At 32.3% G+C, this 25252-nt stretch overlaps 1 protein-coding gene across 8 annotated transcripts in view; it reads right to left on the bottom strand.

The window, feature by feature from the left end:
* Nucleotides 1-11039: 11039 nt before the first annotated feature.
* Nucleotides 11040-25252, bottom strand: part of mino (glycerol-3-phosphate acyltransferase mino) — a 155345-nt gene continuing 141132 nt past the window's right edge. For all 8 annotated transcript variants that reach the window (XM_075382111.1, XM_075382108.1, XM_075382110.1 and 5 more), the window contains 2 exons: nt 14004-14187; nt 11040-12716 (listed from right to left, as the gene is read on the bottom strand). In XM_075382111.1, the coding sequence (XP_075238226.1) occupies nt 12547-12716; nt 14004-14187 (354 nt within the window). In that variant the 3' untranslated portion in view covers nt 11040-12546. The remainder of the gene's footprint in view (nt 12717-14003; nt 14188-25252) is intronic.

Raw genomic sequence — 25252 nt, 5'->3', positions numbered from 1 at the left:
TGAAGCTGTGGTGTGGGAGGATATAGGTATTGATCTCATTCCTGAAAGCTGACCAGAGCAGAGAGAAATAGGTTATGTTTTCATTACTAGCTTATTATTCTTGAATCTGTGAATTTTTTTCTTGATTTTTGAGGAATTCTAGAGAGCATTGAGTAAACTGAATTTAGAACAAAACTGCTATTTCTATCAACACTTGTCAATTTTATAATGACTTTTTCTTGTTTTCTCTCTGTATCCAAAAAATTTGAATAGTCATTCACTATCAATATTCTGCACCCAGAGTTTTATGTTGTGAGGGCTATTGAGTAAACAATAAGCAGAATAATCAGTTCTGTTTTATTAATTATTTTAGGGGAGAGGGAAAGAAAACATAAAGAACCTTTATGTGAATCTAAAAATATGAGTATAAATCAGAAATGAAATATATAGGAATGGACACCTAGAAAAGTAAAACAGGAATCCAGTTTTTCACCTGCCCTGTTCAATATCTACCTTTAATTGCTCTCAATGAATATTATATTAGAGAACTATCTGCAGTTGGAAAAAAATTGAATGTAACCAATATTAAAATGACTTTACATTGTAACTGACTATATATATATATATGTATGTATGTATATAAAGGCTATACAGAAAATAACTTAAATTTCACTGTTTGTGAAGGATTAGGGGTCAGTAAACATTGACCTATGCTACCTGAAGAACTGTAACATGTCTTGTTGATTGTTTACAAGTGTTTTTAATGTGTGCTGCAACAGAAAATCCCTCTAGTTGTAGTGAGATTAGTTATTAAATTCCTTTTAACAAAAAGCTACAAACCCTCTGAAATTAAATGGGAACTATAAAATATGATGGTTGTGGGAAAGAGGTAATGAGCGAATGTGCAACGAGGACATGTTTGAAAATGACCACCCAAATGTTCACAATTAAAAATTATGGGACCCCCAGCCTAGTGTTCTGATGAACTGGTAAATGTATTGGTACATATATTGGTGCAGGGACTGCAAGCCTACGTACTAGCATTTTTCATATATTGGCCTCTGCTACAAGCCAACTAAAAATATTATCCTTTTCTATATGTCTTTTGTTGTATGGTAATATATGAAAAATAGGTTTCATAAACTTGCTGTAGTATATGTAATTGTTGACTTTTGTTCTAAATTATACAAGTATATTGATGCAGTGATCTAGGTCTACTTCCCGTTGTATAGCAACTAATAATAGTAGAATCATTCATGAATCATACAATTCATTCATGCAATTCTAAGAATTTCATTTACTTATTTTTAATCTACTCTAATCATTGCGCTGTGATGAATGATATACCACACATCGCTTGTAATTATGTTCTAGAAATGGTTATTATAGAAACATTTATTGCGATGTATATTTATTTAATGAAGTGAATAGCGTTAGTGATATATATTTACTATTTGTTGTGTTTTTTCATTTAAGTATTTGTCATAAATTTGGTCATGCAAATTTTTAATATTTCAATAGAGCTATTTTCTTTTAAAATGTCCAAGTTTAAGACGTAAAGGTACAGCAGTTTACAATCAAATGAGAGAAATTGTATTCAATGTTTACAATTTCCTTTTACAAAACAATGTCAGAACTGAAATAGGGAGGTAATCAGTTTACCTCAACTGTAACAACTGTGTTCAGCACTTCAGTAGTGTTGAATACAGTTGTTCAAGCAAAAAAGTATCAAAATGAATGATCTAAAGAATTTTAGCAGGAGGGAAATCAAATGAAACTGAGAAGCCATCCATGTTTGTTTCGCAAGAAAACATGTAACCAATACTTGTGCAGTTTAGATTCGTTTGACAAGGATGCCTTTAGGCATTTATGAAATAAATTTTATATAACCGAAAAATGCATTCTACTGAGAAGAGAATTATGCAAAAAGCCCAAGAAAGTGAAATTAATTACAAAAGGAGTGAAGTATCTTTAAGGAGAATATTACATAAAATGGGATTTAGATGGGAAAAAAACAGAAGACAACCGGAAAATACTGATAGAACAACATCACATTAAAACAAAATGTATTAAAACAAATTTATGACAAATTTCCTGTTTTGTGAAGAAAGAAGACCAATTGTATACTCAGATGAAACCTACATTCACAGTAGTCATGCGACACCAAAATCGTCAGTACAGACAACAAACCGTCATGAGGACTGAAAACCTCAGTATCCAAGGGCTCACTATTAATAATTGTTCATTTCAGCTATAATAAAAGATTCATTAATAATGCTTTACTTATGTATGAGTCAAATAAGAAAGAAGACTTATCACAAATTGATGGATTCCAAAATGTACACGTAATGGTTATGGGAGAAATTCTTTCCAACATTTTGAAAATTATGATCACACCATTCTATGATTGCCACCTTACAACCCTGACTTAAATGCCATTGAAATGATCTGGAGTCAAGTAGGTAAAAGAAATACAACATTTAACATGTCGGAAGTTAGCTGAAGAGGAATTTCATAAAGTGTCTGAAGCTGAGTGGAGCAATGTCTGCGAGAATGTTGTCAACGTTGGAAAAAATACATTGAAGATGAACATCAACAATTTTGTAATAAATGTGAATTCAGAATCGGATACAAGCTCTTTAGAATCTACAGACGACAGCAACTTCAAAATTTACAAGCTACAGCAATAAAGTGAGTAGAAAAAATAATTATTTAAAGTAGTTTAAAATAATAAATATTAACAGGGATACTAAACTAGTTTTAATTAAATAGCATTATATGTATTTTTGGTCATAAATATCATATATATTAAACTGACAATGAATTTTTTCAGTTGGCCCAGTACCATGTTAATATTTGCTGAATGCTAGTAGTTTTTTGTGCTAACTTACATGCCGATAATTCTAGTGAAATTTAATGAATAGATTCACATTAATCATTGCTTTACTATTACAGAGTTTTCATTTCAGTTTCCAAAAATTTCACTTAGTTGTAACAAGTTGTGACAAAAAATTCAGGTTGCCAATAGTTTTACACTCGATAGATTCAAATCTTCCTTAGCACAACAGTTTTCTGTGATAGAAAAGGGGTAATTTTTATTTAATTCATGCAATGTGGTGCTACAATAAATGCAGAAATATATTGTGAGACCCTAAGAAAACTACAAAGAGCAATCCAAAACAGCCCAGATCTGGCATTGGCCAATTACCATTTGTTCCCTCATATGAAAAGCTTCTGGCAACTAAACTCTTTGATTACAATGAGGGCTCCAGGAAGGTGTCATCACTGGAATGGCTGAAAAATCAGGTAGCAGAATTTTTTGATGACGGGATACAAAAGCTCATCCACAGATGTGAGAAGTGCCTCAATCTATTTGGTGGCTAATTAGAAAAGTAGTTTAAGAATGTATTCACAAATTGTAAGTAATAAATTTTTTTCCAACAGCTGTTGTAAGCTACTTTCTGGATAGTTCTTGTATACATAAGAAATAGAATATGGAATGTTGGATGTAGAAAGATAAATAAAGTAATATAGAACAGAAAAAGAAACTAGATAAGGCACTGTTTAAGAAAAATGAACTTACACTAATGGGGTTTTACAATCTATGCTGAAAGGAGAAGGTTTCAAGTATAAGTTAACGTCAGGCTATAAATAAACTAAAGGCAGACAAAAAGATTAGTGAACAAATGACTTGTTTGAAGGCTGGCTGCATGCTGAAACTTGATAGATAACCAGAATACTTATCGAAGAAGAGGGCAGTGAGGGCAATTTTACCATCTTGTTTAACAACTGCTATCTATGACCAGACTTTGCTACATACTAACGAAGTCTTCACAAGAATTCATAGCTAAAATTTATTGGCTTTTTAAATTATGAACTGGAGATAAAAAACAAATGAACAATGATACTAATAAACATGTAATTATGAAATAATTCACTACTCTTGAAATGAAGTGGTAAAAAAGATTTTGTGATTAGTTGTAGATAATTATAAGGTAATAAAAAAACATATTCATATATATATGGACAAAAAAACCAATAATTATGGGTTTATTAATGCATTGCATCTGCTTCTGATTAAACTTGAATTATATGCTGATTAATGTTAAAATTGAATTAAACAAGTGTGATTAGTTGTAGCAAAGCATACTAAACCGATTTATTAATTTACTAATAATATAATGGCCTCATTTCTGATCGCATTGCTTCATCCAACCACATCACATTGTTGAACTTCAAGCACTTTTTCATATATGCTTAATAACTGTAATCGTAGAGAAACATGAGGACATATTCATACCTTTATATTTGTTAAAGAGTATTACTTATGGTATGTTTATAACTAATATGTCAAATGCAGTCAGAAATAAACATACTGCAATATCTCGTTCATGGTTACTTTGTTAATGACAAAATGTTTAGATCCTAATTCTTACGAAAGATAACCGTGCAGTTATCAGCGGAGCTGAGTGATTAAAATGATAAACCTCCTTATATTATCTGAACTCCCAAACACAGTTATCTTCTATTATTGACAAATAATTTACTTCTAAACATTATCACTAATATTATTTTATGTTATTTTGCAAGAGATGTTGCAATGTAGTGGTGTGTTTCCACTTCTTCCACTGAAGAGGAAGAAACAGTATAAAATTGATTAGGCAAAGTTTTTTTTGTTTTCAGTCACTTGATTGGTTTGATGCAGCTCTCTTCCTATCTAGTGCTTGTCACTTCATTTCGGTATATCCCCTACATCCTACATCCCTAACAATCTGTTTTACATTTTCCCAACATTGCCTGCCTGCACAATTTTTCCCTTTTACCTGTCCCTCCAATATTAAATCAACTATTCCAGGATGCCTTAATATAAGGCCTATAAATCTGTCTGTCTCTACTTTTAACTATATTTTGCCAAATGCTTTTTTCTTCATCAATTTGCCCCAACATCTCTTCATATGTCACTTTATCCAACCGTCTGATTTTTAACATTCTCCTATAGCACCACATTTCAAAGGTTTCTAATCTTTTCTTCTCAGGTACTCCGATCGTTCAAGTTTCTCTTCCATATAAAGCTACACTCCAAACATATACTTTCAAAAGTCTTTTCCTGACGTTTAAATTAATTTTTGATGTAAACAAATTATATTTCTAACTGAAAGCTTGTTTCGCCTGTGCTATTCAGCATTTTATATCGCTCCTGCTTTGTCCATCTTTAGTACTTCTACTTCCCAACTAACAAAATTCTTCTACCTCTATAATCTTTTGTCTTCCTATTTTTATATTCAGTGGTCCATCTTTGTTATTTCTACTACATTTCATTACTTTCGTTTTGATCTTGTTTATTTTCATGCATTAGTTCTTGCGTAGGACTTCATCCATGCTGTTCATTGTGTCTTCTAAATCATTTTTACTCTCAGCTAGAATTACTATATCATCAACAAATCATAGCATATTTATTTTTTCACCTTGTACTGTTTCTCCGGATCTAAATTGTTCTTTAACATCCTTAACTGCTAGTTCTATGTAAAGATTAAAAAGTATTGAGGATAGGGAATATCCTTGTCGGACTCCCTTTTTTACAATGGCTTCTTTCTTATGTTCTTTAATCATTACCAGTTGTTGTTTGTTCCTATAAATGTTAGCAATTGTTCTTCTATCTTTGTATTTGAACCCTAATTTTTTTAAATGCTGAACATTTTATTCCAGTTTAAGTCATTGAATGCCTTTTTCAGGTCTATAAATGCCAAGTATGTTGGTTTGCTTTTCTTTAATCTTCCTTCTACTATTAATCTGAGCGCTAAAATTGCTTCTCTTGTCCCTATACTTTTCCTGAAAACAAATTGGTCTTCTCCTAACACTTCTTTCACTCTCCTCTCAATTCTTCTGCATAGAATTCTAGTTAAGATTTTTGATGCGTGAGTAGTTGAGCTAATTCTTCACATTTATCTGCTCCTGCTTTCTTTGGTATCATAACTATAACACTCTTTTTGAAGTCTGATGGACCTTACCCTTTTTCGTAAGTATTACACACCAGCTTGTATAATCTTTCTTTTTCCTGTTTAGCCTCGGTAATTACCGTTTAGATAATACTTCAGAGGATGATATGTATGAGTGTAAATGAAGTGTAGTCTTGTACATTCTCAGTTCGACCATTCCTGAGATGTGTGGTTAATTAAAACCCAACCACCAAAGAACACCTGTATCCACGATCTAGTATTCAAATCCGTGTAAAAACAGCTGGCTTTACTAGGACTTGAACGCTGGAACTCTCAACTTCCAAATCAGCTGATTTGGGAAGACGTGTTCACCACTAGACCAACCGGTGAGTGAGTTTGTATAATCTATCAATCACTTCCTCACCTGCACTGTGCAGTAATTCTACTGGTATTCTGTCTATTCCAGGAGCCTTTCTGCCATTCAAATCTTTTAATGCTCTCTTAAATTCAGATCTCAGTATTGTTTCTCCCCTTTCATCCTCTTCAACTTCCTCTATAACACCATTTTCTAATTCATTTCTTCCATATAACTTTTCAATACATTCCACCCACCTATCAACCTTTCCTTTCGTATTATAAATTAGTGTACCATCTTTGTTTATCACATTATTAGATTTTAATTTATGTACCACAAAATTTTCCTTAACTTACCTGTATGCTCCGTCTATTTTACCAATGTTCATTTCTCTTTCCACTTCTGAATAATTTTCTTTAATCCACTCTTCTTTTGCTAGTTTGCACTTCATGTTTGTAGAATTTCTTAATTGTCAATAGTTCCTTTTACTTACTTCATCACTAGCATTCTTATATTTTCTATGTTCATCAATCAGCTGCAATACATCCTCTGACATGCAAGGTTTTCTACCAGTTCTCTTTGTTCCGCCTAAGTTGGCTTCTGCTGATTTAAGAATTTCCTTTTTAACATTCTCCCATTCTTCTACATTTTCTACCTTATATTTTTTACTCAGACCTCTTGCGATGTCCTCCTCAAAAATCGTCTTTAACATCCTTTCCTCTTCCTCAAGCTTCTCTAAATTCTACAGATTCATCTGACACCTTTTCTTCGGGTTTTTAAACCCCAATCCACATTTCATTATCACTAGATTATGGATGCTATCAATATCTGCTTCAGGGTAAGCTTGGCAGTCAACGAGTTGATTTCTAAATCTTTGCTTAATTTTGGTATAATCTATCTGATACCTTGCAGTATTACCTGGCTTTTTCCACATGTATATTCTTCTATTATAATTTTTAAACTGGTTGTTGGCAATTACTAAATTATACTTTGTACAAAACTCTATAAGTCGGTCTGCTCTTTCATTCCTTTTGCCCAGCCCATATTCACTCACTGTATTTCCTTCTTGCCTTTTCCAATGCTTGCATTCCAATTTCCAACTATTATTAAATTTTCATCCCCTTTTATGTGTTTAGTTGCTTTGTCAATTTCTTTGTATACTCACTCTACCTCATCATCATCATGGGCACTTGTAGGCATTTAGACAATTGTTGTCAGCTTAGGTTTTGATTTTATCCTTACTACAATGATTCTGTTGCTATGCATTTTGAAATACTCCACTCTCTTCTTGTTTACGAAATCCACTCCTGCCTGCCCCTTATTTGAAGCTGTGTTAATTATTCTAAAAATCACGTGACCAAAAGTAGTTTTTCTCTTCCTGCCGAACCTTGCTTATTCGTACTATATCTACATACCCATTTCCCTTTTTAAATTTTCAAGCTTCTTTAACCATTCCATGCTCTGACTCGTAGAATGTTATTTTTTAATTTTCTGGCGACTACTTCCTTAATAGTCCCCACCCAGGCATCTGAACGAGGGACTAGAGACAAAGTAAGTTGCAAGATGTAAAACCACACACATGTAATCAATCGATAACCCACAATTGCCAAAAAATATTATTTCTTAAGTAAAATTTTAGAATGGAATTTTTAATCCAATAAACCTGATAATTTGATCTCTGTGAGAACAGCTGCTACTTCATGACATGTTGACTTTATGGCCACAAGTATTTATTTGATTTGAATCCATGACTCTTAATTTAAACTTACTTAATTTTTTCTCAGCAGTTTAAGTGTTACTTCCATCAGGCTTATCTTTCACCAGCTTATAAATATATAAGAGTAGGTCTACACAAGATAATAAGGTAAGTTATTACCTTATAAAGTTAGTTATAGGGACCTTAATAAAAAGGGATCAGATGATCACTGTAATGAATTTAAAATCTTTTAGATGAGTTTATAAAAAAAAGAATTACATAAATGCCATTTGAAAGTAACAAACAGTAATACTTCTATTGAGGGTTTTTTGACACCTGCAGGACTCTAGGTAAGTAAACCAGTTGACAATGTTTCTAAGACTACTCTTGCCATGCCTCCAGTGTTAATTTACATCTGAGTAGTCCTAAAGTTAATGAGATAGTTGACATTGCTGCGACTGTAAAATATGGCTAGTAACACTTTTTTTTTTTGGATACTACATGAAAAATTCCATGACAATAGCAAAAATTCATATGCAGTGTAATGTTAATGCAATAAATTAGAAAAATGCAGTGTTTCGTAATATAATAAAACTTCTCCATCAACTTAAAGAAATGAGGTGATAAAGAAAAAAAATGTTTGTCATATAGCACTCCTGAGAATGCATTTTCAAATGTATTTCAATCGTAAGAAACTTAGTGCAATGAGTTCAGTACTGTAAATAGGGTTACTGTTGCTATAAGCATTCTTACACGTTATAGCTTTAAATATAGACAAACAACTTTATGCAGATAATCTGACAATCTTTTTTGCATGCAGAAGCAGTGCCATGGTCCATTTTAAGTTGCTGTAGACAATAAATAAATTGGACACAGCTACTGACAAATGGGTATTTAGTTTTTCTGCTGACAAGACATGCTTAGTTCACTTTTTCTAATTATATAATGAAGACAATTGAAATTATTCATCAGGGCAATGTAAAATATTTAGAGTAATTTTTTTTGTACCAATAAAGCAACTTGTCCTGGACTGACTGATTCATCAACACCCAAAAACTACTTAAGATAAATTGATGAAAATTTGTATACATGTTCATGCTAGTGTAAATATACACAAAGAAAGGATTTTTTGAAATTCCGAGTTTAAAGAGTTAATAAAATGGAATAACAATGAAATTTACTATTTTGCTTTTAATTTCTTGGTAAAAAAGGAAGATATCATTTGATTTGATTTTTGGTGTGATTAATCTTCATGTGAATATCTAAAAAATAATTTCTAAATTTTTTGAAATTCAACCTTAAAAAAGGTGAAGAAAAAGTTAAAAAAATTTGAACAATGATTACAAGTTTTCCTCATTTCAGACTATACTAAACGAGGTATTCACTAGATTGTGGCTTGCTAATACTCTTCAGATAAATATCTAAAAAACATTTTTGGGATTTTTTGAATTTTGATTTTTAAAGGGCTGTGATAGAGAAGAGTGTGGCAGCTCAACCAACACAGCCACTGTTAGCGTAAATGCAACACGAATGGCTGCATCTACCTCTGGTTACTCGACTAAAAAACATAAAATAAAAATAAGAAAATTATTTTAAAAAATTGAGAAACTACTGGTGTTTGTTGGGTAACGCTAAGAACACAAGTAAACATATAGCATGGGCGAAGCTGCAACAGGGAATGCTAGTTTTTTATAAAAGACTCGCATGTCTCAAAATGTTCAACAGGCAGAAAGTAATCAAATGTAAAAGAGAGTATGCAACTCAAATGCCTTAATAATATTGGCTGGGAGGGGGTGGAGGTAGAGAAATGGCCTATGTCTCTACTTGTCCTGTTCAGTCAAGAAATGACTATGTACCACAATCTACTCATCAGCATGGAAAGCTAAGACTGGTCTATGTAGTGCAAAATAAAGGGATTGGATATGCTATTGATAATTTTCACTTAAGTCCTGTAGAAATCTTTTTAGTTAATGAGTAGTAATTAGCTCTATGATGCAGATTAGATCTCTTTCTGTGATATGCAGTTCAAGTTTTCTCTCTTTCAGAACATGTTAACTACATCAAATTTAATAATAATCATCCTCTAAAGGACCATTATACATGCTGTTGACATACTCATAACCAGTGTTTTAGAGCCATGTAGTTATGTCATACATATAAATTTACCAAGATGTCTCTCACTAGCAGTATGTAGTATATGACACACCAGCATGGTGTAGTCCACAAGTGGTTTATCAACTGTAGGAGATGACAGACATGTATAGTGGAGCAGGCTCCAAAGACATAGAAGGTTCAAACAAAAAAAATATTTTATATTGCAAAAGTTTTTTATGATGATACATGATAAATAAAGACAGAGTCGGAGTGGGGGTGATAATGATGAATCACCCCCATCACTGGTGTCTTCTAAGGAAAGCCAGCATCTACATAACAGAAACCTATGCCAAGTGACATGCATTATAGAGTATCAAAATAATCATATTAAACCTTTTTTTAACTTCTTAAGGTAGTACATATTTATTTATATAATTGTTTTATTACTGCTGAGCTTCATATAATCATTTAAATATTAAGTTCTTACATATTTTTTTATTCATTTAACATTATGAAATTTAGCACTTTATTCTTTAACATTTTCTGGTCTTTATTATTTATTTCAGATACTTCTTATTTTCCCCGATTGAAGTTTTATATATTATATTTTGATAGATATATGATCATTTTGAAACAACGATATTGTTCAAGAAACTGATTCATTCTTTGGGCATGGTAAGTCAATAACAATGTAATCAAATCACTCAGGACCCAACCACAGCCGATAGGAATAGAAATAAGTTAATTTACACACAGCATGGCCACAGAAAAACTGTGGCCACTTCTACTTGGACATGATGTGAGTGCAGCATGTGTTGGTAGACATGATTGATCACAGTTAATATTAATCTTATCCATCTTTAATGAAATTATCATTTTGTTAGCAAATAATAAAAATTGAATATAATGAATAAATAGTATGTAAAAAAAAATTCAAAACTTAAGTGAGCAAAATGTGGAAGGAAATAAAAAAACATAATTTAATACAACAACTTTATTAGACCAACAATAAACAACAATATATAATACATAGCTACACAATTTACAAAAATCATTTTTTTATATATGACAACTACAATTTCGTTAATAATACATCCTACTGTAAAAAAATGACCTGCACATAATAAGTTTCACAGAAATAATTATTTTAATTTCTATTATATAAAAAAATTATCTGACACAATGATCAGATAGCAAAATATCACAAGTCTGTACAACTAACTACCATGTATTTATAACTATGTGGTACAATAAACATTGTATTTCAAAATACAACAAAAAAATAAAATTTAACAGAATATTCAAATAACACAATTTCAACAAAAAAAATGAAAGGAAGACAATGAACACAAATCAATATTAAAAAAATAAATAATTTTGCCTTTTCTAAATGGTAAATCGAAAAACCTAAAATATTATAACCCTTTCAACTTGTACATTGAAACCATATGAACTCTTTGCATTGTTTCTTTATGGAGATTTTATTTACAATGTATTCATATATTCATACCTTCATAGATAAAGGTAACACAAGTTTGGTAAGAATTAAATAACCGATCAGCATACTTGACATATTAATTAAAAAAACCTGAGATATTAATTAAAAAATAAAGTAAATCCAAAACTTATTACTATGTCTGGTGTTTATTTATTATTCTTTTTTATAAAAACTTATGTTACAAATAAAAATTTTTATATCCCATTTTTATTTTAAATTAAGCTGTTTAAAACACCATAAATATTTCATAATTCATAAAACAAATATTACTCCTTAGCACTCTAGTCTTTAAAGTTTGTGGCTTTCAATAAAAAAATATAGCAACATTGATCTTAAATCTGTATATGTTATGACAGCTCAAATTAGATGAATCTATAAAGCCTACTGACACTGTGTAATAGATAATCATTATTTACATCAGGAGCCATTTTTATTTAAACATTAAAAGCAATCTTTGTAGAAAACTGGTCTTTATCTATAATACTAACTCTTTAATATAGTTATGTATAAACCATCACAGCCTGTATTAACTTACTTTACTTAACTTTATTAATTTATACAATTTAACACATTCCTGATTTTTTTTAAAAATGTTAGTATTCAGTACATTCTGTGTTATTACTAACTTACAGCTAATGTAAAATAAAAGAAGTAAAGACCTGTTCTATTTAACAGATTTAACGGTTTAAGCTAAGAAGGAACATTTTTTCAAACTTATACTGATATATTTACATAAGTTTTATCACAAAAATTAAATAAAAATAATTTAATAAGTCAAAGAATAAAGTGGTTAAAATTATGTTAATGTAATTCTTAAAATATTTATTTATATAATAAAATAACATTTATTGTGATGAGGTAGAAAGATGCCAAAATTAGTCACATGTGGAATGGCCATTATGTTAAAAAAATAACAATCCAAGTTGAAAGAGTTAATAACTTCAAAGAAAAATGTGAATATGAATATTATTAGTAGAGGTGGTTCAAATCACCTAAACTGTTTAATTCTATTCCAAACACTTTCAATACTTGATTCGTTATCATAGTTCTCTTTCAAGTAATAAACCTTTATTTTGTCTTTAGTATGGCACTCGAGTACATTCCACCGTTCAAACAACTTCATAGCATTCCTGATAGTGTCAACAGAGACACTTTCACCTGCACAAAGAAAAATTACACTAAAATCATGATCGAAGATAATAATTCATATGAACAAATTGATTTATCCAAGAAATGGGATAATTAATTATTATAAATGATGGTCAAGTGAGAAGACCAAATTTTTCTAATTTTTAAACAATTGTAGTGTTTTGTTAAACAGAAATATTAACATATATAATAATTTACTGTTTAACAAACTCTTTACACTGTAATTTTAACTGCCTGCACCCTCAACTTGGGGCATTCCTTGCTGTTGGTTGAAGAACAGCGCTTCTTGGAACATTATTTAATATTTGGTGAAGACTATAACACCACAGGAAGTTGCATTCAAGACCTCAAATTACTATGGCTTAAGTTTTCCCACAAAGTATATATAATTTTCTTATTAGTATAGCATATTAACTGCTGAATTGTACCCCATATTAATGATCCTTCATCAAATTGTAGAAGGATTTCACTATTCACATTCGGTTATGCTCTGATTCAATAAATGCTCTTCAGGCTCCATTTGACATACTCATTACAGATCCAATAATAGGTATTAAGGAATCTGATTCTCTTCCCAGTAACCATAAGATAAGTCAGTTTTGGCTGGGTCCCTAACCTAAAGGAATTCTAGACAATGAATGGCCAGATGTAGCCATTAAGGAAGCTTGTGCGCAGTCACTTTTTATGAATAATGTTATTCATTCCAACTACACATACTTTTGTCAAATGTTGGCTGAAGGCAGTTTGGTAGAATGAATAGATGGCAGTTGTTGAAAATGAAACTGTCATTTTAAATTTAGAGCATTGCTTTGGAAATTATCAGTGCACAACAACCACTATGAAGTTATCCTTTGTTGTCTGTGTTTGGGGTTTATTAGGTTAATGCATATCATATGGGGATGATCCAATAAGTATGTCGTATAGCGTTGTGTCATCGGTTTGAGTTAATCATAATCACATTGCAATATAATACAAAGCCACTGAACTTATAAGTTCATCTATCTATACTTCTTCACAAATATAACACACTTCAGTGGGTAACAATGATAAACCCACTAATTATTAAACATATGCTAGCCTGTGTAGCACTTACTATTCACAATGTAAATTTTCAATTAACAGCAAATTTATTAAATTTAAGCTAAGCTGTCAGGAATAATAATCGCATCAACCAGACAACCAAAATTAAATGATGAAAATTAATAACAAAACAAAAATATATTCTGAATGAGAATTCCTGCTTAAGTTAATAATGAAACAAAAAATTTAAGTAGTTACTTCTATTACAATCCTTACCGCAATGTATTATTTTTGCATCGAGTTGAACCTTTATGTCATTGAGAACTACTTTTATAAAATCCCTCTCAGGAATAAGTTGTGAAACAAATCTATGTAAATTTCTAGCAGTGATGGAATATACATCAAGAAATGGAACAAGAATGAAACTGTACAGTTTATACCGTTCAGAATTCTTGTTAACCTGAAACACAGAATTAAATAACACTGATGAAAATAATATACAATGATGTACAACTGAAATAATCATACTTATTAAATTAACAAAATACATGTGAATAAAAAGTATATATTTTACATTATGTAGGGGAGTAACAATCAGTAAAATTATCAAAACAAATGGTTCTGCATATCCATAATTGTTAGATAGAAGGTAGAATACTATAGTGAAATGGTTCATAGTTCTTTAGATATAAGGGCAGTCCAAAAAGTAACGAGACAAAAAAAATAATTGTAGTTAAAAAAAATTTATTCTGATATTACATTTACATATGTCTTTTCAAAACTGTCTCCCTTAAACGAAGCACAATGCTTCCGGCGATTGATCCACTTTACAAACTGAAAGTCCAGACCATCTTTCAAAAGCACTTTGCATTTTGCCTTCATAGCTTTTACAGTCTCTAGATTTGTCTCAAATTTTCACACTTTCAGGTCTTCATTCACCTCTTGGAACAGCCAAAAGTGATACAGATGGAGCTGTATCTGGAGTGTGTGGTGGGTGAGGAACCATTTTATTTTCCATTAAAAAATTCTAGATATTTGAGTGACTTGGAGATGCATGTTATTGTGATGCAAAAAAAGCTTTTCATTTTTTCCAAGGAGTTTCTTTTGAAGTGAGTCAGCATTACCTTCAATACATTGATGTACCAGCAAGCATTAATAGTCAGTCATCCATGTAGGTACCTGATACTGGTAAATGAATTTTTCATTATCAAAAAAGATGATCATCATGACTTTACCCATGTTGTATGCAACTTTTGCTTTTTTCAGAGCTGGTGAAGAAGTTGGCTGCCACTGGGAGCTCTGTTGTTTCATTTCAAGCTAATAATGGAACATCTAAAATTTGTTAATGGTTATCATATACCATTGAACATTTTTTTTAATATAAAAAGCATGTCCCTGCCTTCTTGTAGCAAGCCAACACTCACAGACGAATATGCAGTACCCGTTTGTTCACAGATGAATATGCAGTACCCATTTGGTCAGGTGTTAAGAGCCAAAGAACCCAGCGACATGCAATCTGTTGTACATGCACCTCCTCACTCAGAATTTTATGTGCATTGCTTTTTGAGATGTACAGCAGTTCCCCCAACTGCCGCATACCAATACGATGATCTTGAATGATGGGTATGCTTACTGTATACAGCATAGCGTCATTAATCAATGTTTCTTGGCCAGCTAAAGATGTGGTATGCCAATGAAAACATTTTGCATGTGATACACACCATTCACTGAATGCTTCTTTTGACATTATGTATGTTTCAGAAGCAGATTTTTTTAAACAAACACAAAACTGAATCACGTAATGTTGATCAATATTTTTTCCATGGAAGGAGATTACCTAACATTACACAATCGATTATTGACACTCAATGACTTCAACAACCAACTTGTAACTGAGAAGTAAACAACACATTTGGGTAATTGTATGTATGCAGAACTGCTACTTTGCGTACTTTAAATTTCCCTGTAAAAATCAGTCTCTACTTTTTAGATTGCTCTCATACATTTATAACAACTAAAGAGTTTTTAATATAGAACACAGATTTTTAACAACTGTTAATACAATATTTATTAATTAATTCTAAATTTATATTACATTTTTAAAAAACAATTAACTCTCTAATAAATGTACCCTGTAAATTAAAATAAATATGAAACCAGTAATTTTCATGTTTACCGTGACTGATATCAATATGTGTAATATCTATTTCTTGGTCTCTCTATTTTGTCCAACTGCTCCCAAACTCTAATAACTTCCTTCATTCATCTGACTGTCATCAATATGTTAATTAACTTAATTTATACTTCCACTTCATTCAATTTTATCAGTATTTAAAAAAAAAATGCAACTAATATTATAATGTGAGAACTGCACCATCAGTTTAACATCTCAAGCATAAAAAAAATAGTCACTAGGGTAGATTATAGGTGAACAGAATGCACAGTAGAAAATGTGTTACATGAAGAAGTTCAATCTTAAAAACAACATGAATATAAGTGGGCAAGCATTCTGGTCTCAAATTAATGTTACAAGGGTGATTTAAAAAGAATGAGACCATATATGTGGAATTTATAGATCTGAAAAAAGCATTTGGTAATACTGATTGGAATGTATTTTAAAAATTTTAATAAAAACAGTAATGAAATGGTAGGAGTTATTTACAACTATAAATAATCACCTCCTCTATGAATCATGAGACCTTGCCGTTGGTGAGGGGGCTTGAGTGCTCAGGGATACAGAGTAGCTGGACCGAAGGTGCAACCATATCGGAGAGGTATCTGTTGAGAGCCAGACTAAGGAATGATTTCCTGAAAGAGGGCAGCAGCTCTTTCAGTAGTTGTTAGGGGCGTGAGTCAGGACGACTTAAACGGCCGTATCAACATCACTCAGTCCTCTGAGTACTGCGCAGCTGAAAGCAATGGAAAACTACAGCTGCTTTTTTTCCAAGAAAATGTGGCTCTCTGCATTTTCACATAGCAATAATGGAGGCGCCTTCCTTGGTAAAATATTCCGGAGGTAAAATAGTCCCCCGTTCAGATCTCCGGGTGGGGACTACTAAGGAAGGGGTCACCAGAAAATTAAAAAATAACATTCTACGAGTCGGAGCGTGGAATGTTAGAAGCTTAAAAAAGGTTGGTAGGCTAGAAAATTTAAAAAGGGAAAAGGGTAGGACAAATGTGGATATAGTAGGAATTAGTGAGGTTCGGTGGGAAGAGGAAGGCGACTTTTGGTCAGGTGATTTTAGAGTAATTAACTCAGCGTCAAATAATGGGCAGGCAGGAGTAGGTTGCGTGATGAACAAGAAGATAGGGAGGAGAGTGGAGTATTTCAAAACCCATAGCGATAGAATCATTGTAATAAGGATAAAATCAAAACCTAAACCGACAACGATTGTTAACGTCTATATGCCTACAAGCGCCCATGATGATGATGAGGTAGAGTGTGTATACGAAGAGATTGATGAAGCAATTAAACACGTAAAAGGAGATGAAAATTTAATAATAGTTGGAGATTGGAATGCAAGCATTGGAGAAGGCAAGGAAGGAAATATAGTGGGTGAATACGGGCTGGGCAAAAGGAATGAAAGAGGGGACCGACTTATAGAGTTTTGCACGAAGTATAATTTAGTAATTGCCAACACCCAATTTAAAAATCATAATAGAAGAATATACACTTGGAAAAAGCCAGGCGATACTGCAAGGTATCAGATAGATTATATCATGGTTAAGCAAAGATTTAGAAATCAACTCGTTGACTGCAAAACTTACCCTGGAGCAGACATTGATAGCGACCATAATTTGGTGATAATGAAATGTAGATTGGGGTTTAAAAACCTGAAGAAAAGGTGTCAGATGAATCGGTGGAATTTAGAGAAGCTTGAGGAAAAGGAGGTAAAGAAGATTTTTGAGGAGGATATCGCAAGAGGTCTGAGTAAAAAAAATAAGGTAGAAAATGTAGAAGAAGAATGGGAGAATGTTAAAAAGGAAATTCTTAAATCAGCAGAAGCAAACTTAGGCGGAATAAAGAGAACCGGTAGAAAACCTTGGGTTTCAGACCATATATTGCAGCTGATCGATGAACGTAGAAAATATAAGAATGCTAGTGATGAAGAAAGTAAAAGGAACTATCGGCAATTAAGAAATGCTATAAACAGGAAGTGCAAACTGGTGAAAGAAGAGTGGATTAAAGAAAAATGTTCAGAAGTGGAAAGAGAAATGAACATTGGTAAAATAGACGGAGCACACAGGAAAGTTAAGGAAAATTTTGGGGTACATAAATTAAAATGTAATAATGTGTTAAACAAAGATGGTACACCAATATATAATACGAAAGGTAAAGTCGATAGATGGGTGGAATATATTGAAGAGTTATACGGAGGAAATGAATTAGAAAATGGTGTTATAGAGGAAGAAGAGGAAGTTGAGGAGGATGAAATGGGAGAAACAATACTGAGATCTGAATTTAAGAGAGCATTAAAAGATTTAAATGGCAGAAAGGCTCCTGGAATAGACGGAATACCTGTAGAATTACTGCGCAGTGCAGGTGAGGAAGCGATTGATAGATTATACAAACTGGTGTGTAATATTTATGAAAATGGGGAATTTCCATCAGACTTCAAAAAAAGTGTTATACTTATGATACCAAAGAAAGCAGGGGCAGATAAATGTGAAGAATACAGAACAATTAGTTTAACTAGTCATACATCAAAAATCTTAACTAGAATTTTATACAGAAGAATTGAGAGGAGAGTGGAAGAAGTGTTAGGAGAAGACCAATTTGGTTTCAGGAAAAGTATAGGGACAAGGGAAGCAATTTTAGGCCTCAGATTAATAGTAGAAGGAAGATTAAAGAAAAACAAACCAACATACTTGGCGTTTATAGACCTAGAAAAGGCTTTCGATAACGTAGACTGGAATAAAATGTTCAGCATTTTAAAAAAATTAGGGTTCAAATACAGAGATAGAAGAACAATTGCTAACATGTACAGGAACCAAACAGCAACAATAACAATTGAAGAACATAAGAAAGAAGCCCTAATAAGAAAGGGAGTCCGACAAGGATGTTCCCTATCACCGTTACTTTTTAATCTTTACATGGAACTAGCAGTTAATGATGTTAAAGAACAATTTAGATTCGGAGTAACAGTACAAGGTGAAAAGATAAAGATGCTACGATTTGCTGATGATATAGTAATTCTAGCCGAGAGTAAAAAGGATTTAGAAGAAACAATGAACGGCATAGATGAAGTCCTATGCAAAAACTATCGCATGAAAATAAACAAGAACAAAACAAAAGTAATGAAATGTAGTAGAAATAACAAAGATGGACCACTGAATGTGAAAATAGGAGGAGAAAAGATTATGGAGGTAGAAGAATTTTGTTATTTGGGAAGTAAAATTACTAAAGATGGACGATGCAGGAGCGATATAAAATGCCGAACAGCACAAGCTAAACAAGCCTTCAGTAAGAAATATAATTTGTTTACATCAAAAATGAATTTAAATGTCAGGAAAAGATTTTTGAAAGTGTATGTTTGGAGTGTCGCTTTATATGGAAGTGAAACTTGGACAATCGGAGTATCTGAGAAGAAAAGATTAGAAGCTTTTGAAATGTGGTGCTATAGGAGAATGTTAAAAATCAGATGGGTGGATAAAGTGACAAATGAAGAGGTATTGCGGCAAATAGATGAAGAAAGTAGCATTTGGAAAAATATAGTTAAAAGAAGAAACAGACTTATAGGCCACATACTAAGGCATCCTGGAATAGTCGCTTTAATATTGGAAGGACAGGTAGAAGGGAAAAATTGTGTAGGCAGGCCACGTTTGGAGTATGTAAAACAAATTGTTGGGGATGTAGGATGTAGAGGGTATACTGAAATGAAACGACTAGCACTAGATAGGGAATCTTGGAGAGCTGCAACAAACCAGTCAAATGACTGAAGACAAAAAAAAATAAATAAATAATCAGGTAGTATAACAACAGTAGAAGATTGAGAAAGGCAGGTTTCGATTCAGAAAAGAGGGAGACAAGGATATGTCTCACTGTGTACAGAAGCAATAGACCAAAAAAAAAATTTAGAAAAGAGTAGCTACAAAAGGAAAGAAAATCAATATGTTAACATTTTGCTAATGAGATGGTTTTGGCAAAAATGAAAACTAAGATAACAAATTCTGAATGGCATGAGTTGATTGTAATGGAAAAAGTGAAATTTGAAAATAGAATGTTACCTAAGGTAATAAAATGTGTCAAAAATGAGAAAAAAGAGGAACTTAATATTAAGGAGAGCATAATCTATCAGTATTGCAGAATTTTATAACTTGGACTAAAATTATAATGAACAATGCAAGAATCAGTGTAAGTACACTGTCACAAACAAAAAGAGTTTTCTTGTAGAAAAGAAAAAAATAACTTTAAAAACTAGCAAGAAATTCTAAAAAAGAAGCATTTGCATGTATTGCAGCATATTTTAATGGAAGCAAACAAGGACTACAGGAAAATGAGTAGAGCCCTTTGAAATAGAGTGTTACAGAAAGATGTTAAAAATTAGGCGGGTTGATATACAAAATTAAGACTTAAGATGAACAGGTGAGGAGAAAAATTTGGAGGCAGAATTTTGTGAAGAGTGGAACTAGATTGGAAGGCCATATATTACGGAATCCAGGTTTATTTAATTTGGTAAATGAGCATGTGTATAAGGTGAAAAGTGAGAGGAAGATGCTCAGCAGTCACCTGCCCAGCAGCCACCAATAGCATAGAAGAACGAAGAAACCTGCACTTTCCCCCATTCAGGCCTTCGGGGCCACGGGAACATCAAGGTTACTGGTATGTAATTTTGATTACTGCCGAGTCTCGGAAGGTGCAGGCCATAGAAGAACGAAGAGGTCATCTGTAGAAGAAGAAAAAGAAGAAAGAAGACCCACTATGCGACCCGACGTCACAGACGAGTCCAGAAAAAGAGCCCAGCAGAGAAGCACCATGAAGGGCAGCCATTGAAGAAGTGGATGAAGATCTTCTCCTTATCCATTCCTTAAAATACCTTATTACTTACAATTAATGAAATTAAAACAGCAATTACGACTCCCTCCGGAAAAGGGGGCGCATTGCTCCCTCCAAACAATTAGTGCCCCGTTGTGGCGTATTCCTGCTAGCCTATGAAGCGTTAGCACCGAAAGGACTTCAGTGGACGGTCTGAAGGGGAATTACATCGGGAGCACAGGTATTAAAAGCCTAGTCTCCCGTGGTCAGACCCAAAAATGGGTTCAAGAATGCTGGTTTGAATGAATATGGAACACTATTCACAAATCTGTCCATAAAATTAAAACAAAACTTTAAACTTACACCCAACATTAGAATAAACCCTTAAACACGCCCGATTAACAGAATCATACAGCAGCAACGGACACTGTCCAGGCTCTGCGATTCGAAGGGAGAAATTTGTGAAACTCCTGCCACTTTTGCGTTCCGTTCCGAGAGGAAGATAAATATAGGAATATACAAAACACAAACTGAGCATGTACAGCAGGATGTATTTTCAATTCATTTCAGACCAACCAAAAGAAATTGCTAATAAAATTTATTTATCTTTTTATCACGAAGTGTTATCACATTTATAGTTTAAAACAGAGGTTATTAAAAGGATGCTTCAGATTTTTTCAGCAGCCATTTTGGATAAGGATGTTGACCAATTTTACACTTACAGTTTTGCAGAAACATCAATATAAATTCCTTGTCTTAAAGGTATCAAGTTCAAACAAAAACCCATTCATCTAAATAAAATATGTTTTATATCAATGTTTATTTCAATATACACTGAAGGAACTAGCTCAAAAATTAATTAAACATTTAAATTATAAAAACACAAAATCTAAGCTTTGGAACTAAATAGGGACTCATCTTCAAATATAGTAAGATTAAATGGTTAGATTAAATCATAAACAAATAAAATTACAAAATCAGATGATTTGGTAAGATTTAATCCTGAAATAATTAGGTTAAGATTAACCTAATATTTTACCTTATTAGTACAGAACATTAAACCAGTCAAACAACTAATAAAAAAAATAATAATAAAGCTGATCAGGAATGATACTGTGGAGGTTTCTAAACATCTAGTGCAACTTTCTTTATTTGGATTTTTTTATTATTGATATTCCCAAATCTTTTGTAAGTAGTTAAAAGGAATTATTTTATTATTTATTTTTTTACATAGTAACAACAAGCTTACGCCCCCTTACATGATAAATTAATTTTGTAGCATGTGAAAAATGTCATGCCTGACGGATTCGAACATGGGAACTCCAGATGAAGGACCACGACGCTATTACTCTACAATGGAGATCAGCAAAATACTATGAAAGTAAAATAGTGTTAAAATTGAAAATTTTAATTTAAATGTTCCTTTACATATAATTAAATTAATAAAATATTCAATAACAACAACCTTTTTTCTGAAGTTATCATCAAATATCTGATATGTCATTAATATTTAATTACACATCAAGTTAATAAGCAACTTCTCACTAGAGTAATTCATGCAGTAGCTTCAAGTGTTAAATGGACTTTTTAAATATGCCTATCAATATGGTTTAATCAACTATTTGATTCCAAGGATCAATCAAATGAGATTCTCAGAAAAAAAATTGTAAAAAAATATAAGAAAACGTGGTAAGTACAGCCTTAATTGGACAAAATGTAAAGGAGGGGACTAATTTGACAACTCGATTTGAATAATGATTAGAAAAAATACAGCAATAAACAATAAAAGTTGTAAATTCAAAACTTCAATCCGAAGCTAAATAAAATATAATTATGTAGTTCACTCATAATTTGTATTTATTGAATAGGTTGGGTCTGAATATCTGTCAGTTCATACTTGTCACTTCTTCAAGAAGTCTGGTAACATGATTTAACATAACTCAAAAATTCTCTGAACACACACGCAAGGAGTTTGTAATGTTTATAATTTGATAGTTTAGCACAGTAGTCGGCAAACTGCAGCTCCTTGACTACTTGGCTGCGGCTCTCCCACGAAATGTTTAGTGCAGGCATGGAATATAATTTATTAACTTGCCTTGTAAGAGACAATTAAACATTTTTGAAATGCAAGCCTACAGAGAAAAGAGGCACATTTTTAGAAAGCAACAATAGCACGTATAGTCGCTCGCAAACATGTGTATCATTATCTCTGTTAAATTGCTGCGCGCTGAAATGTATTTTAACTATTTGTAGTTAATATTATTAACTATTTTAATATTATTCGGTCGGTCAGGGCAATGACGGCGCGGGGGAGGCGCTTGCGATTCTTACATGAGTTGTGCAAGCGAGCCCAGTCAGCACTCAGCCAGCAGTCTCACAGCCCAGTAATTAAATTATAATCCGTAAATCTTTCGAGTGATGTAAAAGCGTATATATTTTAAATTCATAAAATTATATATATTAGTAGTTGTACATATTATGTTAATCATCTATTTAATACAGTTATATATATTTTTCCATCTACAGATTCCACAGGTATTTAATGATATTTTTTTACTTTTGTTATAATTTTGTGTTTAATGCTTTATTTTTACTCAAAATGAAACATCTTTTTAGGTGCCCAGCACGGATACTAAGAAAAAGTAAAGAAAAACGGAAGATGAAACCTGTGAATTCAGAGTGGAGTGGAGTGGACAGAAAACTTTGCATTCATCCAAAACTTAAATGGTCTTTTGACCTGTCTTATTTGTCAAGAAAAAATGGCACATAACAAAAAATCTAATTTAGAAAGACACTTTACAACTAAACATGAATCATTTATTATCAAATATTCCGTTGGTGATGCAAGGATGAAAGCAGTCAAGGAACTCAGAGGAGACAAGAAAGGTCAGCTTTTGTTTTTAATCACTGGGTGCAATCTTCTAACAATGTTAATATGGCAAGTTTTGTAATTAGTCAGAAGATTGCTCAGAGAGGAAAACCATACATAGACTGAGACTATATAAAGAGTTGTTTTATAAGTGTATCCGAAGAGGTTTTTTGAGATTTTAAGAATAAAGCAGACATTTTTTAAAAAATGCGAGAGATACCTTTGTCTGCTAAAACAGTGAAAGATAGAACAGTAAAAATGTCTGCAAACATAACAAACAACAAACTGAAGATCTCAAATCGGCCTCAACTCTATCAATAGCAGTTGATGAGTCTTGTGATATAAATGACACAGCGCAAGTTTCTCTTTTTGTGCGATTTATCTCCACTACAGGCCCCAAAGAGGAACTTTTGGGATTATTGCCATTCAAAGGACAAACGCATGGAGTAGCTATAGCAAATGTTGTAATTGAGTGCTTTGAAAAACATCAAATTTCATTAACAGATGGAGCGAAAAGTATGACAGGTGCAAGAAATAGGTTTGCCGCTATTTTGAAAGAAAAAATTAATCACGAGATACTTACCATTGTATTATTCATCAGGAAGCATTATGTGCACAGAAATTTCCTGAAGAAATTTGCAAAGTAATGGAATTGGTGATTAAGATTATCAACTCCATTATAGCTAAAGCTCTTTATCATCACCAATTTAAAGAATTTCTAATTGAGGTAGGGAGTAGGTATGCAGATCTTCTGCTGCATAACAAAATTCGTTGGTTGTCGAGAGGAAATGTTTTAAAATGTTTCGCTTCACTGTTTACTGAAATAAAAGCATTTCTTCTTGATAAGAGTGCTCACTATGCAGAACTAACAAACGATCTGTGGATTCAGAAATTTTATTTCACAGTGGATGTTACTTCTCATCTAAATCAGCTTAATTGTACGTTACAAGGAAAAGGAAACAATTTTTTCGATGTTAGAAGAAGTATTTTCATTCAAAAACAAATTATCGCTTTTTGCCGAAGATTTTGAAAGAGAAACTCTAATTTGCTTTTCATGCCTATTGAAATATTGTCAAGAAAATAAGTCTAATATTAACATTTGCTATTTCAGAACAACACTGTTTAATATGAAGGAAGCTTTTCTCAGCAGGTTCAAAGACTTTAGAAACAGCAAAGCGACGACGTTAGCCTTTGTTAAAAAAACCTCTGAATGCCACGGTAACAGAAATAAATTTTTCCCCCTTTAATACTGATATTAGCAGCTTTGAAATGCAGTTGCCGGATTTAAAAAATAAAAAATTGTGGAGCTCAAAATTTGAGCATCTTTGTGCCGATTTAGAGCTATTGGAGAAAAATAAATGTGAATTAAGTTTACAGCACAAGTGATCTGCTTTGAAAGATCTGGAGAGGGAAGATATGTTGATTTTTAACACCTGGAATAGTATTCCTGACTCATATGATCAACTGAAGAAACTAGCGTTTGCTCTTCTTTCCTCATTTTGATCTACATATTTATGTGAACAATCATTTTCAAGCATGAACTTTATCAAGGGTAAATTAAGAAATCGGCTTATCGATGAACTTGGAATCGTGCCTAAAATTAAAAACAGCGTACAAACCTGACTTACCATTACTTTTCAAGGAAATGCAAGGCCATTGTTCACATTATTGGAGTATCTG

This window comes from Lycorma delicatula, chromosome 1, assembly GCF_047948215.1.
Source record: "Lycorma delicatula isolate Av1 chromosome 1, ASM4794821v1, whole genome shotgun sequence".
NCBI classification, from domain to species: Eukaryota; Metazoa; Arthropoda; class Insecta; order Hemiptera; family Fulgoridae; genus Lycorma; species Lycorma delicatula.
This window is presented reverse-complemented; position numbering and strand designations above follow the sequence as displayed.